The sequence below is a fragment of the Eurosta solidaginis genome, chromosome 5 (assembly GCF_040869045.1).
Source record: "Eurosta solidaginis isolate ZX-2024a chromosome 5, ASM4086904v1, whole genome shotgun sequence".
NCBI classification, from domain to species: Eukaryota; Metazoa; Arthropoda; class Insecta; order Diptera; family Tephritidae; genus Eurosta; species Eurosta solidaginis.
Genome location: NC_090323.1, coordinates 162,699,154 through 162,722,058, shown reverse-complemented (window position 1 = coordinate 162,722,058; position 22,905 = coordinate 162,699,154). Strand labels below are relative to the sequence as shown.

At 37.4% G+C, this 22,905-nt stretch overlaps 2 protein-coding genes across 2 annotated transcripts in view; one reads left to right on the top strand and one right to left on the bottom strand.

Moving 5' to 3' along the window:
- LOC137233566 (uncharacterized) overlaps positions 1–11,230 on the bottom strand; it is a gene marked incomplete at its 5' end in the record, with an annotated part of 35,646 nt that extends 24,416 nt beyond the window's left edge. The window contains one exon of the mRNA XM_067756662.1: positions 11,119–11,230. Within this exon, the coding sequence (XP_067612763.1) occupies positions 11,119–11,230 (112 nt within the window). The remainder of the gene's footprint in view (positions 1–11,118) is intronic.
- The window catches only part of LOC137233568 (uncharacterized), a 258,492-nt gene that overhangs the window by 218,717 nt on the left and 16,870 nt on the right, over positions 1–22,905 (top strand). The gene's annotated exons all lie outside the window — the stretch shown is intronic.

The window sequence follows — 22,905 nt, the reverse complement described above, 5'->3', positions numbered from 1 at the left end:
ATTTTTTTTAGCTGCTTTGACATTTCTACTTCTGGCGCAGTACGTTTTTGACACTAATCCAGAGAATTACAAAAACGAAATGCATGGAATGCGTGTGTTTGCTTGCATGTATGTCACCCAGCCGCCACGCTGTTATTTATCTGCACATTCATATGTACATTTTATTTGCTCGTTCACTAAAGTTTCCTTTTTTTTTGGTCGGCTTTTCATTAAGCGATTTCATCTCAAACAAACTCAACTGCTTACCTTGTGTTGTTGCTTTGTATGCAATTCCTTCATCTGCCTAGCGTTTTATTATTATTTATTTAATACTTTTTCTCGCATGGCTGTTGTTAGAACTATCCAGGCACATTATTTTAAAAAGCAGCTGACGCTGCCTATGCAGAAATGTGCCAGCTAAAATATTGCAAATTTTCGCCTGGCCTAGAACTAACAAAAAATGTAGACTTTCGCTCTGGTTTCGATCAAACCAAAAAGTTAGAACAAAAGGTATAGATCTAATATGTAAATTTTTATAACAGTTGGGAACTATAGAAAACAAGTAACGAAGGCTAAGTTCGGGTGTAACCGAACATTACATACTCAGCTGCCAAATTGCAGCTTGCAAAACTTTTAATTTACCTTCTTATAAAAGTGGGCGGTGCCACGCCCATTATCCAACATTTTACTAATTTTCTATTCTGCGTCATAAGATCAACGCCCCTACGAACTTTCATTACTTTATCCGTCTTTGGTAATGAATTATCGCACTTTTTCGGTTTTTTCGGAAATTTCCGATATCGAAAAAGTGGGCATGGTTATAGTCCGATTTCTTTCATATTAAATAGCGATCTGAGATGAATGTCAAGGAACGTACATACAAAATTTCATCAAGATATCTCAAATTTAACTCAAGTTATCGTGTTTACGGACAGACAGACGGACGGACATGGCTAAATTAATTTATTTTTTCGCCAAGATCATTTTGATATATAGAAGTCTATATCTTTCTCGATTAGTTTATGCCGATACGGGGAACCGTTATGCGAACAAAATTAATATACTCTGTGAGCTCCGCTCAGCTGAGTATAAAAACAAGTGGACATTTTTATATAGTTAAGAGCTACCGAAAAGAAAATGCAGCGGGGACGATTCCCGCCGCTTAGGACATCGCCATGTTAAATCCGCCAGATGAAAGCATGTAAAAGAGATTGAGGGAAAACTGGCTGGGGCTCCGAAAGAAAGATAAGTTATGAATTCGATATTTTCTCTACAGGGTACATTTTCTCTAAGAATGAAGCAGTTATTTTGTAAATGTAAATGTACGAAATGATTCCAATAAAAAAAATTATACAAAATTTTAAAAATTTTAAATTTAATTTAATATTAAATGCCACGGAACTGTGATCACAAATTAAATAAAAATTATTTGGAAATTACGCTTACATGTACTAATATTAAATGTCACGGAACTGTCACCTCAAAGTAAATAAAAAAAAGTAAGGAAGGTTAAATTCGGGTGTAACGGAACAGCTGAGAGCTTTGGAGACAAAATAAGGGAAAATCACCATGTAGGAAAATGAACCTAGGGTAACCCTGGAATGTGTTTGTATGACATGAGTATCAAATGGAAGGTATTAAAAAGTATTTTAAAAGGGAGTGGGCCATAGTTCTTCAGGTGGACGCCATTTCGGGATATCGCCATACAGGCTGACCAGGGGTGACTCTAGAATGTGTTTGTACAATATGGGTATCAAATGAAAGGTGTTAATGATTATTCAAAAGGGAGTGGCGCTTAGTTGTATATGTGAATGCGTTTTCGAGATATCGACGAAAATGTGGAATTGGGTGACCCACAACATCATCTGTCGGATACCGCTAATTTATTTATATGTGAATACCACGAAGAGCATTCCTGCCATGATTCCAAGGGCTTTCGATTTCGCTCTACAAAACTTTTTCATTTTATTCTACTTAATATGTTAGGTGACATACCCATTTTAAAAAGTTTTTTCTAAAGTCATATTTTGTGTCAAAAAACCAATCCAATCACCATGAATCATCTCTTCTTTCGTATTTGGTATAGAATTGTGGCATTTATTTCATTTTTCGATATCGAAAAAGTGGTCGTGGTCATAATCGGATTTCGGCCATTTTTTATACCAAGATAAAGTGAGTTCAGATAAGTGCGTGAACTGAGTTTAGTAAAGATATATAGATTTTTCCTCAAGTTATCGTGTTAACGGCCGAGCGGAAGGACAGACCGTTGACTGTGTATAAAAAGTAGGCGTGGCTTCAACAGATTTCGCCCTTTTTCACAGAAAACAGTTATCGTCCTAGAACCTAAGCCCTACCAAATTTCACAAAGATTAGTAAATTTTTGTTCGACTTATTTCATTAAAAGTATCGTAGACAAATTAAATGAAAAAGGGCGGAGCCACGCCCTTTTATTTTTGTATTTTGTTGCACCATATCATTACTTGAGTTGAATGTTGATAAAATTTACGTATATACTGGAAAGATATTCAATTTTTTGTTAAAATTTGGCTTTAAAATCTTTTTTTTTTAAGAGGGCGTGTTCGTCCTCCGATTTTGCTAATTTTTATTTAGCGTATATACAGTAATAGTAGTAACGTTCCTGCCAAATTTCGTCATGATATCTTCAACGACTGCCAAATTAAAGCTTGCAAAACTTTTAAATTACCTTCTTTTAAAAGTGGGCGGTGCCGCGCCCATTGTCCAAAATTTTACTAATTTTCTATTTCGCGTCATAAGGTCAATCCGCCTACAAAGTTTCAACGCTTTATCCATCTTTGGTAATGAATTATCGCACTTTTTTGGTTTTTCGAAATTGTCGAAATCGAAAAAGTTGGCCTGGTTGTAGTCCGATTTCGTTCATTTTAAATAGCGATCTGAGATGAGTACCCAGGGACCTACGTACCAAATTTCATCAAGACACCTCAAAACTTACTCAAGTTAGCGTGTTAACGGGCAGACGGACGGACGGACGGACATGGCTAAATTAATTTCTTTTTTCGCCCTGATCATTTTTATATAGAAGTCTATATCTATCTCGGTTTGTTTATGCCGTTACGGATTACCGTTATGCGAACAAAATTAATATACCCTGTGAGTTCTTCTCAGCTGAGTATAATTATTTGGAAATTACGCTTACATGTCACCGTAGACAAACGAGTGCAAAATGATCAAACGTTTAAAGAAATGAAACAATAACTGATGTCAGTCAAAGGTTAAAATGAGACCTATGTATATGTACACATGCACATACATACGTATTAATTGTATTATGCAAACAAAGTAGACGTAAATAAATTTAAAAAAAAGTGATGTTTCGCAGTGAAATATGAGGTGAATATGACAAAAGGCAGGCCCAAAAAAACGTTTTACATTTTCTTTAGCCAAGTAATATGCACAGATAAATAATTACACTGTCATTGTGCGCTCATAGAAAGTAATAGTTACTTAATGGTCGCATACACATAACTAAGTAGCATAAACTCCACTGGACGAAAATGTTGTTGTAGGTACTGAACCGGCGAGACGTGCGTATAGTGAAGACTAAAAAATGAGCAATTAATAACTAATCCATAACAATAATAATTTGTGTATGAACTAAAACCAAAAAACTGTTTTTTTTTTTTTGTTATAAGATAAATTAATTTCGCAGCTTTTGCTTATGAAAAAACGCATCAATCTTAATAGGTTAAAGATATACGTTTAAGAAGAAAGCAAAAATTATATTTGTATTGAAACTGTGAATTAGACCAAATTAGAAACAAAACATCGTGAAATTAATAACTAATACAAATTTTGTTACTACTTTTTGAAGCTATCAGTCCCAGTAAAGGCTGTCCTACCAAAACTGTTGATTAGCCGAACAACTTTCAGAAGGCTTTTATCTCTAACTAGCCGTCTCATTCCCGTACGCCCTCGTACTCCCCTCACCTATACCTTTCAACTCCCTCTCTCCCATAAACTTTAACACTCCTGTTCCCTTTATTTCTACCGACGATAGGTCGGTGAAGGAATGGTTGACCTCACTTGCGGTAGCATCTAACTGCTTTTTGATAAAAAAAAACATACAGTGGTAACTTCCAAAGGCTGAGTAAGCTCTGACGAGCTGAACGTGTTAGTGGACACTTTGGGACTCCGCTGACCACTTGGCCTCTGCTTCTGGACATGTGAGCATCGATCCAGCTACTCTTGCTGTATATCGGGCTCTTTCTGGCACTCGGGTTTACAAATGGCCATAGTGGGTAGAATTTTAAGAGTGACTAAATACACTGGACAACCTCAGCTATGTTAACATTCTAGAGGACGAAGAGGTGGAATCAGCCAGTCACTTAATGATTAGCTGTGAATTATTTGCTGTACGAGATGTAAATATTTCCGACTAAATGTATCCGAATCTCGATGTGTGCCTTATTCTTAGCTTTAGCGTTGCCACGCAGTGGTCCGAAGAATGCCTGGAAACCCGCCCAAAAGTCCGCTCCTAAATTTGAAGCTGGTGTTGCGAAAATGGGGCTCCTCAATGCTAAAATACCTACACGTAAGATTTAAAAATCGAATACCAAATTACTAAATTACAACAGTATTAAAGAAAATAAAAAAAAAATTAAACAGACCCTTTCAACATAAACTTCAAGTTGCGGGGCAGACGCCTGCAACTTTTTTTTTACCCCAGTCAGAAGTAAGACAGTGAAGATTGTACAAAGCCAGAACCGGGTTATCTCTAAACCAAATTTGAAAAGGGATGACAAAAAATCGTTCTAGTATACACCAGCTATTCACCCTGTGGGAAAACCAACAAGCCAAAAAGAATTTGAATAAAAACAGTTCCTATCGACACTTGAATTCGGCGATGGTTGGAAAATAAAATCACCCATATTGGCCCGGATTGTGCGATAATATTTTCTTGGCCGGATTGTCTTCGTGCATTCACATAACATGACATAGCGAGCGAAGCTTTCGAGTTTTAATTGCTGAACTATCGCCATATCTGCGTAAAACCCGTATAATTCATTTGTATCACTTCTTCGATACTTGCCCTTGTCAACACGGAAAGTAGCATAAATCTTTCAGAGAACTTTTCTCTCACACACTCCAAAAGCCATCATCAGCTTCTCTCGAAACCGTCCATTATTCCGAGCCATACACAGGTATTAAGATTTTCGTCCATCTAGAGAGGATTTTATTTTTCAATTGCCTGGTCAGTCCAAAGTAGCACTTGTTGGCAAGAGTTATTCTACGTTTTATTCTTAAGTCGAAATTATTTTTGTTTTTATTGCTGGTTCCCAAATAGACGAAATCCTCAACAGTCTCGTATTTATATGCGTTAACAGTGACTGTGTTTCCAAATCTGGAATACGCCCATTCTTTCTTGGATGACAGCAACTACTTCGTGTTTTTCTCATTTACCGCAAAACCCACTTTCTGAGCTTCTTTATACAATCCCGAAAACTTTACCATAACGGTTTAGTTCTGCTGCCACAATTATCTTCTCCTTTTGTCAAAGAAATCGCACAAAGGGGAGTCGCGTTTTCTAAAGCCTCGTTTGGTTTTGAATTGCTCGGAGACTTTCTCTGCAATCCTTATGAAGCTGGTGGTGTAGCTCAACGTCATTAAACGAAGCCTTATTAACTTTGCAGGTAACTTAAAATCAGACATAGCAGCATACAAGTAGCTTCTTTTCTCGCTGTCAAATGCTGCTGTGAAATCGACGTAAAGATGGTGAGTATCCATTCTCTTATCATGAGTCTTCACCAGGAGCTAGCGCATCGTAAAGATCTGGTCGATAGTAGGTTTATCAGTCTGAAACCGAACTGATAAGATCCAATCAGTTCGTTGACTTCAGTCTTTCGCACAGTATGCTAGATAGAACCTTAAACGCGAATTTAAGCAGGCTGTTTCCGCCGTAACTGGTGCAGTTTGAGGATCGCTTCTCTTGTGGATTTGCGTGCACCTGTCCTCTCTTAAGTTTCTATCTGGAGGCAAGCGCTCATCCGAAAATATTTTGCTTAGGAGCTGATGCATGCACTTTAACAACTCTTCGCCTCCGTGTTTGAACAGCTCGGCAGGTATTCCGTCATTACCTGGCGATTTATGATTTTTGAGCTCGATATTGTGTTATACACGTGTTTTCCGTCATCGGGCTTACCTTTTCCCACCACAACTTGAGCACACTCTGTACGTCAGTTACCGGTCACACATTAATATATACATATGTGTGCGCGTGAGAAATTTCAAATTTCTTTCACTGCGGAAAAACATGAATTATGTCATAAACGGTTATACCTTGTAGGTGTCTTTATAATTGGTTAACCCAAAATATATCAAATAAACTAATAATATACTTGAAAGTCCTTTTTACACTGTAGGAACTCTCGCATCAAATGGAACAAAAAATTTAACCCGTTGAATTGAACATTTTTTAAAAATCTCAATCAATTTAAATGCAACAAAAACAAATATCGTATATAAGTCCATTCTAGTTATGCGGAATAAATTAGCGCATGCATCGGGCTCACAAAAGTAGTACGGTAGAGAACCTTTGGCAAGTCGCCGGACTTGCACCTTTTAGGTCTTTAGTATCGGCGACTGGATCATACTTCTATTAATGTTGCACACTGCTGATTTCCGGGTGTCCACTGTTCTGGTGGTAAGATTAACAATTAGGGAAAACAATTTCGAGCTGCTGTAACTGCAAATACACGCCTGGAGGATATAACGGAGTTTCATGGATATGACCAGTATTGTGATGTTAATGAATCAGGTGCGCTCCGGTACAAGGTCCCTCTAATACTATCCCGATAGCAGCGGGAGTAACTTTTTTTGGCTTCCGAGACCTTTCCACGCGCGAATTTTAGTCGCCTTTTTTGACCAGCATTCTGGGGACCAGCAAGCCGCCTATCTTATTTTTTAACCTTTAAACCTAAATTTTGATTAATTTTCTCTCCATGAACTTTTCGAAAAATCTCCCTCGAACAAGGATTTAACTTAATTTCTAATAAGTCCAAAGTTACAGCAGTTGTCAAGAGTGGCTCTACGCTACAATTCTTGGTGAAATTATTCTCGCCGATAAATCTTGTTCTCAACCAGGAGAAGTCCAGGCAAACTATATTAAAACTTTTTCGACTTCAACAAATTGTTTTTGTATGACCCAAAATATTTCGTCAGCCCACAAAGTGTAAATGTACTTGTTTAAATTTTTGTTGAAATAAGAGCTCCTACAAAAATAAAATCTTTTATTGTCAATTCCACCTTGTTTGCCCCTTCAATTCTGGTCGCCTTTTCGTGGAGAAGGGGCTTAAATATCATGTTGTCATCTCCTCTGCGGAGGGGTCGCAACACGAGACGAACTAAGAGGAAAGCCCCATATGTCCAACAGCGTCGATGGCTTGTTCAGAAAAACACATCACTTGTCGCTGCAGGAGATGTGAGGATTGCCGCACCAACAACACCCAAACCCAGGTGTTGAGGTACCCGTGCCGATGGCTGTGTGGTCAGCGGGTGTATACTGAAAGGCTGATCGCTAATGGTCCCCTCCGATGCCCGGGAAAGGTCGGTTGTATAAGTGCCTTACCCCCGGTATGCTGGCTCTGCCGGGGGCTGACTAACCATTCCATGCAAACTCGTGGGAACTGTATGCCCAAAGTAAATAAAAATAATAAAAGGAGGGGGAGAAAGGAAGCATTCTGGGAACGCTCTCTGAAGACGATCTTCTGGCGACGCTAACAAACTCCTGGGGGAGCTCAACCTGGCGGAGCTGGGTGAGGATGAGTCGTCAAGGCGAACAGGCGAGTCTCAACCCAATGATCAGGGTGGTTCAAATCACCCTGCAGCTCTCAAAAGTCGCCTCGGATAACCTGCTGGTCCTCCTCAGGGAGGAGCACATTGATGTCTGCCTAGTGCAGTAACCATGGGTCTTGCGGTCACAGGTGATGGGCCTAAAGACCCGAAACTATAACCTTTTTTACACACATAGAGAAGGTAAACCGAGGGCTTGTATCCTCGTTAGGAATACTATTAATGCTTTCTTTTTACCTAATTTCAGTAGTTACGACGTTGCTGTGGTCAAGGTCGAGTCAAGAAGGGGCCGAAGCATGGCGGTCGCCTCGGCTTATATGGCCCACGATAGGTCCGCTCCTCCAGAGGAGGTAGCGCAAATGGTAACACAATCAGCCAAGAAGAAGACGGTCGTAATGGGTTGCGACGCCAACACAAAGCACGCGGTTTGGGGGAGCAGCGAGATAAACGAACGGGGTGAGTCTCTGTTTGAATTTATATTAGCTAACAACCTTTACGTATGTAACAAGGGCAGCTCTCCAACCTTTAGTTTTCCGAGTACGGCGAACTACCCGGGGTGGGAGGAAGTCGTTGATATAACACTAACATCTGACTCCCGGGAGCTTACGGTTAGAAACTTGGAAGAAATGAGTCAGCCGCACAGAAACCCTAAACGGACGTCCTGGAGCCTATTTGACAAGATAGTCAGTGATAGGCTCCATAGAAGTAGGACGCCTGTTCAATCTACTGACAGTCTTGACGACCGAGTCCGGTCTCTGGAGAAAAGTTTTCAGGTGGCCTTTAAAGTCGCCTGTCCAATTTCGAGGAGCAAAAAGACCTTCCCACCGTAGTGGGACAAAAATCTCAGCGACCTGAGGTCAAAGCTGAGGAGGGTCTTCAACGACTGTCACTTCAGGAACGATTTCCAGGAGTACAGGACGGTTCTAAGGGAGTATAAGAAAGCCATATGGACAGAAAATCAAGCTCCTGGCGAGAACACTGCGAGTCGATTGAGTGCACGAAGGACTCAGCCAGGCTGGGAAAGATTCTTGCCAAGATTCATTGAAACAAGACATTTGTCAAGCGCGCTGATGGAACATTGGCAGGATCGGCGGCTAAGAGTCTAAACATCCTTGTAGATGCTCACTTCCCGGATGGAACGGGGGAGGGAGTACGCGATAAAGAGATGGCATATCAGGAAGTACCTGTTGGTTTCACCTCTGCTTTGGTTGATCACCATAAATGAAATCCCAGGAAAACTTAACGCAGGGGGGGTTAAGATCGTGACGTATGCCGACGACGTGGCGATCTTGGTCTCTGGTCCTTTCCCCTCCGTAATGAGCGAAATCATGGAAATGGCCTTGGCTAAACACAACAGGTGGGCACAGGGATGTCGCCATAAGTTAAATCCCGACAAGGCGGACTTGCTTCTCTTCACTACCATTCTTAAACGGCCAGCAACTAACCATGTCACCGAGTACCAAGTATCTGAGACAAACAATTGACAGCAAGTTGAATTGGAAAGTATGCATCGAAGAGCGGGTACAGAAGGCCTGCATCGCCTTCTATGTCTGCAAATCAATGTTTGGTAAGAAATGGGGACTCAAGCCAAGCATGGCACTTTGGATGTATGAGGCGGTGGTGCGACCGGTGCTTACCTATGGTTCCATAGTCTGGTGGAAGCTCTATGTAAGGGCTACAATCTCACCAGCCTGCAAAAAGTCCAGCGCATTGCGTGCGTTGGTGGCATAGGGGCCGGACACACTTCCCGCTCATCTGCTTTAGACACCATTTTGCACCTGCTTCCGATCGACTTGCATATACTTTGTACATCGTCACAAACCGCACTGAGACTCAGAGAGTCTGGGTGTTGGAAGGATACTCAGCAAGGGTATAGTAGTATCCTAAAAAAACTTCTTAATGGTACATGTAGTACCGAGAGAGATTACTATACTCGCAAACTGAAGTTGGAGTACGGTCGCAATACCGCCATTCCAAGGAGAAACGGGTGGAAGAGAAACCCGGGCATAAGGGTTGACGACATCCAAATCTACACTGACGGCTCCAAGATGGAATCTGGTGTGGGGCCGAAGTCTTCTCGGAGTCCCTAGATTTGTCTGCATCATTCAGACTCCCATCGCACTACAGCGTGTTTCAAGCAGCAATCCTCGCGATTTGGCAAGCCTGCAATGACTGGAGGGCTCTAATGTAGCTGATAAAGTTTGTATCCTGTTGGTTAGCCAAGCAGCGATAAAAGCGCTTTCCTCGCCACACATTAACTCAAAATTAGTGTGGGCTTGTAAGCGACTCATATCCCAATTATCCACCAATCTAGAACTACGCGTTATCTGGGTCCCGGGTCATAGGGGAATAGGCGGTAATGAGAAGGCCGACGAGCTAGCACACAGGGGCTCATCGGAGATGAACGAGGAAATAACCAGTGTAAAGGAGGCATACCCTTAGCAATACCCAAGGGGAATATCCAAAGCTTCTACTTGAAGAAAGCACAAACAAAGTGGAATAACATCACCACCTGTGCAATATCAAAATCCGTTGGCCAAACTATGATGGAAAGAGGACGAGAAGTCTTCTGAACAAATCCAGGGCTAATACACGCAAACTGATAGCAGTCTGCACCGGTCATTGGGCAGCAGTTACGCATGCGGAAGAGATGGGCATTCCGTATAACGACTACTGCAGAAGCTGCAAAGATCCAAATGCCAGGGAGACAGTAGAATACTTTATGTGTAAATGTCCGGCTCTAGCTAAAGCACGGCTAAGGTTCCTTGGAACCCCGTTTCTAGAAGACCTCAGAGGGTTATCTGTGATAGAAATCCCAAATATTCTTAATTTGGTTGGCTGGTTGTAATACACTGACCATAATATTCCGTAGGTTTTTAGACGAGTTACATGGCATCAAAACGGCTTTAAATAGCTACTTGGGCGACCAGGGTGCCAGCCATTTCACCTACCTACCTACCACCTTGTTTGATTTTCCTTTAGTTTACGTACAAAATTTTTCGCATATTTTATTTTGTCCAAGTCCACCAACCTTCCAGACACCTTGCAAGATAAAATATGTTTCAAAACCTTTTTTAATATCTACACATACATAACTGTACCAATATTTGTATAATGAGCATTTATTACACTTACTCTCGCTTCAACAAAAAATGTTGCATGCTTGCAGTAAATTTAAAACTGGGTAAATGTGCCACAAACGTGCAATGCACGCTAATTTAACAAATAATAGTTGCACATTTATTATTTTAAGTGTAGTTGATGCCGCCAAACAGTCGGTGTAGTACTTAACGAACTTTTTTTCAAACTTACCATTTTTTACAATTCTTCCTAAGGTAATTGGCACACAGTTTGAATAGTTGAAGCTTAGTAAAAACAAAAGATTATACGAACGGCTCACAGTTATGGGTTTAATTTTGCTGAATTAAACAAATTTTTTTTGTTTATTCAAATTTTTTTTATTGAAGTTACAGGAAACTTCCACTAAACTTTCTCGCACGCTTCATAAGTTCCTTCTTTTGAAAATCACGATCGTACTACAACAGTTATTCTTCATCCCCAACGTCAGCACATCACATCAAATAACGTTCCGTTTCATTCGAGTCGCATTCAAAGACTGGTTCACACATCAGCATCGATCGACCAAGCTAAGTTGTTTATGCTGTGTGCCTCATAGCTTTTGACTATCTCCAGCTCAATCTCTCCAAAACCGACACAATATGAATATATTTCTTTTTGATTTTCTTTCGCACTTTTTCCTTCAATTTTTTTACTTACATACACAGGTGCATTTGCGTGTAAGCGCTTGTGTATTGAATAAATACGAATAAACGGTTTTAGTTACTTGTATTCGTTTATCTTTTATTTGCCCAAAACAGCACCAAAGTTGAGCTTAAACTGTCTCAAAGCTGGTATTACGTTTAGTGCGGCTTTTATTTGTTTGATTTACTTGAACTTCTTTGTGGCACAACAAGAGCGGCACGCAAGCTTGTTTAATTAGCCAACAACAATTCTATAGTACAAAACCAGTGTCAACAGCGGTTTTTGTTTACCACTTTCTTCCCGCTGATACTTTTTTTTCTTAACCAGTCTCTTACATTCGGAATATATCAAGTGACCCTGTAGGGAAAATTTGTTGCAACGAGTTTGTAAATAAATCGTAACGATAAACAGCTGATTGCGTTAGGGATACGGCTACAGCGATACGAGATACGGCACCAATGACTCCCGCTTAAGTGTAGGTGAAGATCAATATTTTGTTCAACACTACAAAGCCCTTTATTTTGTACTAGCTCTCATTCGCTACCTTGTCAGTGTGGGACTTTTAAATAAAGAGCATTTATATATTTTCGATAATAGTAATCGATAGGCAAATAACAAACAGTTGTCCGGCCATACGGTAAAGAATAACTCCTCACATGTGCTTTGAATAGGATCTAAGCTTAGGAGTGTGGTAATGGCTGGCATAAAGGCTCCACTACTTATACAAACTTTTGCTTATATGACAAAATTGCGAAGCTAAGTTCATTTAAGACGTTTGTCATTGCATAAACTACCTCTCCTATATAAACTTTTTCCGAAGTACTATAAATTAGGCAAGCTGCTTGTTAATTTTTGGCTCTAGGTATAGCTCGCTGACACAACCAAGAAATGCTGTTGCGCTTACCATAAAAGGAAGAAATTAGTTGGTGCATTGAAAGAATAATCTTACATTGATTATCTGGTAGAGCTACCACCCAGTTATACTTGGGGTCTAAATACTGGCGGATTTTAAGCAGAACTTCTTAAAATTCTAACATATTTTGTAAGCCTAGAAATTGTGCCCTGCTTATGGTATCTACATATATTTCGATACGTCATTGTATTGAAAACTTCGAGAATCTTCTTGAGCTATATTAAAATAATCCAAAAGTGCCATACGGCTGTGATCTTTTATATATTCTCTTATGTTTTTATGATCAAAACACATTCCAGTTCGTTCTTGAAATGTAGAACGTAAGGACATAAAGATTTTGTTGGCGGATACGAAAGCCAAGTAATATCGAAACTTCTTCCAAGGTACTAATATAGCGACCTCATTTATAATTTTATTTATAATAGTAACCTTGAACCACAGTTTGCCCTATAAATCGGAAACGCGTCGAGATTTCTAAAAATGTAAAAAATTTGTTAAATCAATCATCAGCAGTTTTCGTTTGATATCCATAATATGAAAGGTAACAGTTTCAGGCTATATCCTGCAAAATTTAGCCCATTAAATCAACATTTTTTTAACCAAAACTTAAGGTGACTTAAACAACACTAGCCTGCTATGAATTCACCAGTAGTTTCTTTTTGGGCTAACTAGTACCAATTGGTCACTCCAAGGGAATATAAATCGTTTTCCACCTTGTCCTTCCAGCGGAGTGGTGGTGCACCCTCTTCCTCTGCTTCCACAGGCGTGTTCCGATAGAAATACTTTCTTAGCCGCAACATCATCTTTCATTCGCATAACATGGCCTAGCCAATGTAGCCGTTGCGTTTTAATTCTTTGGAATATGTTGACGTCTGCTGAGAACTCGCACAGTTCATCATTTAATCTTTTTCGATACTCGCCGTCGCCAAAGCCGTAGGTCTTTCGAAGAACTATTCTCTTGAACACTGCAAGATCCGCTTCATCCGATGTTGTCATGGTCTATACTTCTGCACCGTATAGCAGGACGGGTACAATAAGTTACTTGTAGAGCATGAATTTAGTTTGCCGAGAGAGGATTTTATTTTTCAACAGTGGCATGGTTAACAAGGCGCAAATTATACACTCACTTCAGATTTAAATAGTAGCTTATGGAATTGATGCCCACATATTAAAGAATGAATAAAAAATATTGATTCAGACGTTAACTTTTACGGAATGAATAAAAAATATTGATTCAGACGTTAACTTTTAACCCATGAGGAGTAGGTTGGATACCCAAATTCCAAGAACGGACATAACAGCTCCCAGGTCAGGATTGGTAAATCGTTTTGAGCAGGTGTGCTTAGCGCCCCAAAATTGAGCCGTCACAAAAAATCGCTCCGAAATTAAGAAAAAAGAAACAAGATAAATCAAATACTACTTTTATTTTGCATTTCGCATTGATATATAAACACACAAATATACAAATATACGAATATATAAATATATAAATGGCAACCCTGCACAAAACTGTCCCTATTGTAATGCGGAGTGAATTACCTTTCGTTTGATACCCATATCGGCATATCTCATACAATTTTTTTAATTTCGAATAGGTGGCAACCTTGTGAAACATTATGAGTGGCAACACCTAGGTAGAAACTCTTAGAAGGTGATACATTATCTATGTGCTAAATTTCATTTAAATCGGTTGAGCCGTTCACGAGATCGTTCGGCCATACAAACATACAAATATACAAATATACAAATGGCAACCCTACTCAAAAATATCCCTATTGTAATGCGGAGTGAAATACCCTTCGTTTGATACACATATCTCATGCAATTTGTTTTTTAATTTGGAATATGTGGCAACCTTGTGAAACATTCTGAGAGGCAACACCTAGTTAGAAACTCTTAGAAGGTGATTCATTCTCTGTGCCAAGTGTTATTTAAATCGGTTGAGCCGTTCCCGAGATCGTTCGGCTATACAAACATACTAATATACAAGATTTGCTCGTTTAAAGTTATAAGATAAGATAGTTAAATTTGACTATTATAACTACATAGGCAAAATTAAATTATTCAAAAGATTTAGCTTGTGGTAGGATTTCAGCACATTACTAAATTACAAGACTGAAAGCTTTGCCTAAAATAAAGTACTATGATTTTGAGTATTTCATTAATATAACACATTTTAAAAATGCGCGTTTAAATATTTTTTTTATTAAGAACCGTTCACACAAAACCTTGTCCTTTTTTCTCCTTGTAAAAACAGCTGAATTGGTTTTTTACGCCTGGCGTGTGCTGGCAAACAATTCTTTTATAACTTCGATTGTACATACTCTGCAAAAAATTGTAAATTCCTAAAGATCGAACTAATAGCTGACTGTTTTACGGGATTTTGGAAAGTAACTCAATTATACTTAAGTCATTGTATAGTAAGGCAACTTTGCCATGTCAATCACAGCAACGGATAAACTTAAGATCAAACCAAAATAGTTTTAAGCCGGAAAATTTTTAGTCAAAAAAAAAAAAAACAATGTTAATTATATTATTTTGCCAAATTGTATGCTATATTTTAGACTTTCGAATCTTCTTAAAAATTACGAAACAAAAATATGAAAGTAAAAGATTCTTAATACCCTCCAAATCTGATTTCATGCATCCGGAATAAAATCCAGGCAATAGACATCTTTTCGTTGAACGTGATACATTGTAGATCGGAAAATTTTAAGTATAACAAATGCATATATTTCGACAAAAACTTTTTTATTAGAAATTAGTTGACAGTTATATGAGAAAGAACTATCTCTAACTTTTTATGGCCATTGCAATGCAAAACTTGTTAGTTTTTTTATAAAAAAATAAAAAGATAATATTTCAACTGGCATTGTTGTAAAAAACTTATACTTAGCTGATAGTATCTTATTTTGTGCTGGGTAGTGACATAAAAGAATCGTGATAGATATAGACTTCCTTGTATAAAAATTATCAACATCGAAAAAGGTTTGGATTGAAACATGTCCGACGATCCGTTAAACTATAACTTAACCAAATATTGAGATTTCTTAACGAAGTATGGTTTACTGGAAACAGCCAAATTCGACCGATAACTCCTTTTGCCTGTTTTATCGATATCGAAAGTTTTGAAAAATGGAAAAGTGCGGTAGGTTATTATAGGTTATTATAAAAATTATAGATAGATTATAAAATTTGATGAAAGGGTTGAAATAGAAATTTGGTTATATTTTGGAAATTGAGCATGGAATCGCCCAGATTTGAAAAATAAAATGTATAATTTTAATTTTGTGAGTCGTAAATCGAAATCTCTTAAAGATATCATGTGGAGCTTTGTACATAAGTTGTCGTTGCTACTAAGTCTAACATTAACAAAAAAATCATCATTTTCACGGTATATAACTAAATTATGTCAATTTTTAACCCCATATGTGTTATGGTGGGGCAATGTATGAGAATAAAAAATTATTTGAACATGGGCCTGGCTCAAAACCTTTTTTAGTTAAGCTCGTTATAATGCCATAACTGGCATAAATCGGTCAATAATAATCTAATCCTATCGAAATTTTGTAACTTAACAACAATAATTGTTAATTGTAAAAACCAATTTGGAAACCACGCATTCTGTATGTCCTTTCGCCGTCTATTACCACGTTACTACAGAAAAAATTTTGATAACTTCTGCCGAGAATGGCCGCATTCAGATTATAACTACGCCAACTTTTTCGATATCCAAAATTTCATAATATGGAAAAAGGGGGCAATACTTTAACATTATCTGATAAAGTGATGAAACTTGGTGAGTGGATTAACTTTATGATGTAATATTATGTTTATTAAAATTTTGGAGAACGGGCATGGCGCAGCCCACATTAAGTAGAAACAAAATTTAAAGTTTCGAAAGCCGTGGATATCAATTCGCAATTGACGGAAGTAATGTTTTTGGTACTGCATCCAAATCTATGCTAAACTAATGAACGAACATGCCCTTTTTTTTAACCCTCCGATAGATTGTGGCGTCTGGCCAGACGAGGAGGCTATATTTTCGTTAATAACTTTTCTCCTACCCACCTGATCATGAAAAGCTTTAGTGACATTTTAAGCTTAGAGGCGGCCTTTATAATAATTCGAAAATGGATATTTTTTTCGTTTTATTTTATCTTGTTTTTTTTTTTTTGTTTTGTACCAAAGTTGATTATGTCATATTTGAGCGCTGTCGTCTGGCTAGACGAACATATTTTTAAGCCTATAAGACCTCATATTTCGTATTCATTTCAAAATTTATCAATAAAAATTCAAACTTATTTCTGGGTAATCACAGTGTGCGACGAGATTTCTTCAAAGTTTAAATATTTGCATAAAGTTCAAAGTATCACACTTCGTCTGGCCAGACGACAACGCTAAGATGTGTTGAATTTATTCATCGTTAATCGGAGGGTTAAGTTGCCATATCGATCGAAAATCGTTCACTTCTAACGAAACTTGGTAACAACATAATTTTAGTGCATTAATTGGTTTATAGCTCTTACGGAAGACGCTATTTTCATATACTATATAAGTAGTACATGCCAGCGTTCATATCATTAATTGCGACATTTGTTTTAAAATGCATCTGGCAGCCGTTGTAGTGTGGTGATAGCGTGTCCTCCCTACCACATCGAAGATCTGGGGTTCAATTCACGTGCAAAGCAACATCGACATTTTAGATAATGCTTTTACAATAAGAAAAAAGTTCCCACAAGCAGGGTCGTGCCTCGGCAGTGGTTGGGTAAACACTCCGAGTGTATTTCTGCTATGAAAAACTTGTCAGTAAAAACTTATTTGACTAACAGGTGTTGTTCGGAGTCGACATAATCATCTCCAGCCAATTTGTAAGAGGAATTAACAGGAGCACAACGCAAGTTGGAAATAAGCTCGACCATAATATCTTCGGAAGTAAATCCCGCTAAGTATTTTGGTTTTTTTAAATATATATATGTGTAAATTTTGTTCGGTTCCGCCGGAACTAGGGCTCTTTTATTAGTTTTAATTATTGTTAAATTAAGATTGTATAAACAAATAACTTGCTTTTAATTCTTTAAATTACGCTATCGATGGGAATTTGTCTTCCTTTTCCTTATCTTATTATTCGCAATCGTCTTACGCAAATTTCCAAAGACAAAGCTCAGGTTTATTATCTTAAAAAAATAGTTTCAACAACAAAATTAGCTCGCTGAACCCATAGTCAATACCTCAGCCACATTCCAAAGTTTTGCATGTGTTCCACATCCCTGTAGCGGAACCAAATAGGCGATGGTCGCAAACGTGGCAACTTTGTATATTTTAACAAATATTAAAAAATAATTTATTACTCGCCAAATCCGCAAAGCTGGTAACATTTTCCTATTGGGTATTTCCAAGCACTTGATATGTATGTATGTATGCCCGCTCGCAGTTTAACTTTGTTTTGATTACGTGTGAATGGAAATTGTACAAAAATCAGCGTATCTATGTAAGTATGTGTTTGTATTTCTAATGTGACGTCATTTGCACCTTTTTTCTATCACATACATTAAAAAAACTTTAAAAATATGTCGTCGGAAGTATGGCCGGTTTTTGCAAAATTTTGTAATAAAAAAGAAATACAATACAAAGCTTTATAGCTTCAAAGCTTCCGCAACCTAATTGTCAACCTCACCTACGCGAAAGGAATTCTCTTAGAAATATGACATACACATATTTAGCAGGCGAGGCTCTGAAAGCCACAAGTTCCCCATGGAAATAGGGGGTGGGGCGGGATAGCCCAATAGGATTAATGTGATCATATTAATCGTTCCCAAGATGTTCGGGCTATTACGTTAATGGTGCTTGTTGCCGGAAAGTACCGGATCTATATTCGGCAAAGTATCACCAATATCAATAACCCTCCAAAACCTTCGACGAATTTGAAATTAAGGGTACTTGGGTGGCCAAAGGAGATCACAAAATTTAATATTGAGTTCCATAAGCTGTTTTTAAAAGAACAGAAGTGGCAATTCGTCTAGAAAAAATTGTATATGAACCATAATGAAGTACTATTAAGAAAAAGAACAGCATAATAATAAATAAAAAAATCTAACGAAAATCATAAATTATTTTACTAAATATTTCAGTCAGAAATAGAGCTTAAAACAATATTTTCCTTGAGGCTACATTAAAAAATGTGTCTATCAAAGAACAATAACAAGAATATATGTAAGTATTTAACTTAAAAGTAGTCTGCGCGTTTGAGTATGAATTATAATAAGACTAATAACTTTGCCGTTATTTGGAACATAATAAAAGAGTTCACGATATATTTTTATTCGTAATAATTAGAATATAGTCAACTTTAATGCGTGCTTAACAAACCCACATATCTGCATCATCTAACAACACCTTTGTTCTCGAATATATTTATTTACGAGCATTTTACCTGAAAACAGTTATGTATAAATTATTTTCAAAAAAACAAATGCTTTTTCATATGTATAATGTGAGCTCCTCAGTCAACAAACGTAATTTACATACATCAACCGTTAGAGTCTGCAACAAACCGATTTGACAAAAAACTGTCACACATTCACATTGACCATGACACAGCGTGTTGTTGTTGTTGTTGTAGCAATGACTGAGTGTCAACGCTTTAGTTCATTCACCGACCTTAGGCAGTTACACCTTCACAATATAAAAGCTGTTGTAATATTTAAAAAAATTTGTAAACGCCCTGCTGGAAAATGCGTTTAATGGGATTCAGAACATGTGCTCAGTGAGCTTTAAAGCGCAGTGGCTTTTTTAGAAAGCTTTTTTATTTATAACAAATTAGTTAACTTAGTTTAAACACAACATTTAAGAAAATTTGTGGCCTACACAAAATTTTGATTATCACAATTTTTTACAAGGCAACGGGTTCCGAATAACACATACACTAAAGCCCCTGAAAACCAGAGCTATTTAATAAAGACGGCAACCCTACATTTTTGTGTAGTTTTCAAAATCAGCTGTTTTGTCACAATAACTTTTAGGTTATGGTAATTTTTTGTTGATTTAAAAAATTTAGTGGTCAAACATCAGTAATGTTTCTTTAAATAAAATAACTTTAATATATTTAATGAAGGAGAGGCTAGTACATCTTTAAGAGGTTTTCTGTAAGTGTTTTTTAAGTAAGTGTTTTGTGGCTGATTTAGATTTGTATTGAAGGTAGTGTTTTATACAAAAAATCTTTCAAATTTTTTGTGTTTAATTAAAGGCATTCAGGTTTACTGTCACTCACTGAAATGAACGATTACTCTTACCTGATAAGAATTTTGGTTCATACGGGTAAAAATGACTTGCTGCGTTACAAATAACTCGGCCCTTAATAGAAAAATGTATAATCCTGTTGGCTCTGGTGGTATTAGTTCGAAGAAATTTTTTTTTCAACTCCACCTCAACCCAATATCTAATGTAGGATATCAACTGCAGAAATGTGCTGGATATTGATAAGAGAATGAAACATTTCTCAAATTCTCTGAAAGGTTGGAGAATAATTTAAGAGTAACGTTAGAGATCAACTTGAGAACCATAAGTTTTACAAAATATCAAGCTCACAACTAGATACAATATATTTATCAAGGGCTGCAGAAATATTTTTTCCATGTTGGGTAAGCAAAATCCATCTGTTAGACAATAAAAAACCAATGTTGCCCCACAAAAAACTTACCACAAAAGCGGCCTTAAACTGTTACTAAAAATTGCTTTGTTGTTTAACTGGAGTTTAAATTTGACTAGATTTTAAGCGCCTCATTCTCTATTAGGAAACGAACGTCCGTTTTGCCTCAGAGACGAATAGCTAGTGTATTTGCACAATGTTAAACGATGGCAACCTATCACTTGACAATTGCTTTCGCCTTCCTGATTGACATAAACGTAATGGCCGAACGAAAATGATAGAGAATATCATTGCTAGACGAAATCGTTTGAAGGCGAATCGTTCGTCTAAGCTATCGTTCGCAATACAGAATGAAGCCTTGAGTAAACTTAGTTAAAATTTTGCTTAACCAACTACTGCAAAACCGTGCCTAAGTATAATATTGATTTGTTTTTCTGTCTTGGTTAATTTCCATGAAACAATTTTCTGTCTGATTACGATCATATGAAATCTACCACATACATTGCAACCACACTACGCTACAGAGCAGAGACTATACTTTCGCTTACATTCTGTATCCTCCGTTCTTTGTAGCGTTTTCAAACACTACCATCTCGCTAAGACTTACCTTTTGCCCACATTCTGTACCGAAAATTCTAAAACTTTTGCGTGGTTGAAAAATTTCAATCATATAAAATTTCGAACACGTTAGATGTTAATTCTGCAGTACTGCCAGTAGGCATCGGAATATTCAAACCCATTCTAGCTGTGGCAATACCACTTGAAAACATTATAAATGTAAAACTAGATTATTATTTCAATTAACCAATTATGCAGTACAAACAAAAAACTTAAATTTATAATGGTTAAGATTCAATAACAAAAAAAATTTTGAAATATTTAACTTAATTAAAAGAATTATCATGTGTACTTAATTAGCGGGACATGCTCATATTGCTTTATACAATTGTTTTTGTTATTGATGTCATTTCTTCATCAGCTAGTTTCTCGGAGCTGAGTATTGAACATGAAATCTCCAACACTCATACCTTATACTAGTGCAAAGAGCCTACCTTTATCCACTCAGCCATATGAACGCCACGTTGCTCGCTAAAAGCAATGCTGTAAACCCAATGTTACTAAGTTCTTGGATCGCGCCTTTAATTATTCCACACTAGATTAACAAGCATATAGAATAAGTATGTACCTAAAATTGAATAAAGAAATAGCAACAAAAACGCAGTTACCAATTGCAAAGCGAGCAGCGACGTATTCATAAGACTGAGTGGGTAAAGGCATCTGCCTTTACACTAGTATAAAGTATGAATATTGGATATTTCGGGTTCAATAGTCAGCTCCCGAGAAGTTAGCTGATGAAGAAGTGAAATTCAGAAACATATCCTAGTAACCATCGCCGTTTGTAAACTTTCTAATTTTTCTCTAATATCAATTTTTGTAACCTTTTAGCACACACTTAATGTTTGTTGTCAAATGATTCAAGACTATACATTTAAAACTAATTGCACGCAGGCTTAGGTGCATGCCCGACGAGAGGGGAGGGGGAATGGGGGGGATCCCCCCCGGCCGGGGTTTCTGAGAGGGCCTGCGATTTAGAGGTACTAAGACATTTTTTTTTAATTCAGGAGAGTCTTTAGTTCTTCCATGTGAAATTTTTAAGCCGAATTTTAAAAGCAACGAATATATGCATTTCGTTTTAATATTATAGTGAAGTGTGAAAAACATTTTGAAAAGTCCTTTTCCTTAAAATTTAAGAATAAATATTTCGGAATGAGCGGAAACTATATTAGATCAACGCAAGAAAACCAAGTATTTTGCTATTATCGTTGATGCTACGCCTGATGCTAGTCACTTGAACAGACTACGTTCATTTTGCGCCTCCATTTCAATTTGAAAGCAACAAATTTTACAATTCAAGGAAGGTTTTTGGCTTTCTTGGATTGTAACTAGAGCTTACGATTTCTTCTCGAATACAAGCGAAATTTTCGAGACCCGAGAAATCGGGAACTCGACTTCTCGCGAGATTCTTCTGTCTCGAAGTACTCGTAAATCTCGCGAGTTTCTCGACATATACTCAATCGCTATATGGACAGTATTTATACACTTGGTTTTGTTTACTTGTTACTTCTTACTTGCTTTTATTGCTTTCCAATGACAATTAACTCAAAACATATGTATTTATTATACATATAATTTTGTTCACAATATTTTATTTTTTTAACGAGACATCGGGAACACGGCTTTTCGCGAGATTCTCGAAATACACGCGAGCTTCTCAACTTTCAATTCAGTCGCTGCATTGGCAGGTTCTATACATTTCGGTGTTTTTTACTTGAGGTTTTGTGGACATTTTCGCTTGTGCTCTAGAAGAAATCGTAAGCTCCTATATAAAACAGCCAATAGGGCTGATTACATTCAGCGCGGCGTCTACAAACCACAACCACAATAAAGCAAAGCTTGACGACAATCGTAGCCAAGCATCGGCTTCTTAATTACTTTGAAAGCGGCAGCTACCAATATAAAATACAGTACACAGTAGCGAAAAATTAAAAAAAAAAAATATTAATCATGTTTAAAAAACGCCCAAAAGAATGATTTTAGCTTTTATTGTATGTTATTTACTTCTATTTTAGTTTTTATTGACAAAATAAAAAGGACGCCACTCACTGTCGCTTCCCCAAAAATAGAATTAGGTTTAATCTGGCTACAACGGCTTTCGTGATTGATTGTCGTGCTGCTCTGTCGCGCCGAAAATAACGACACTCACAAGAACATGTGG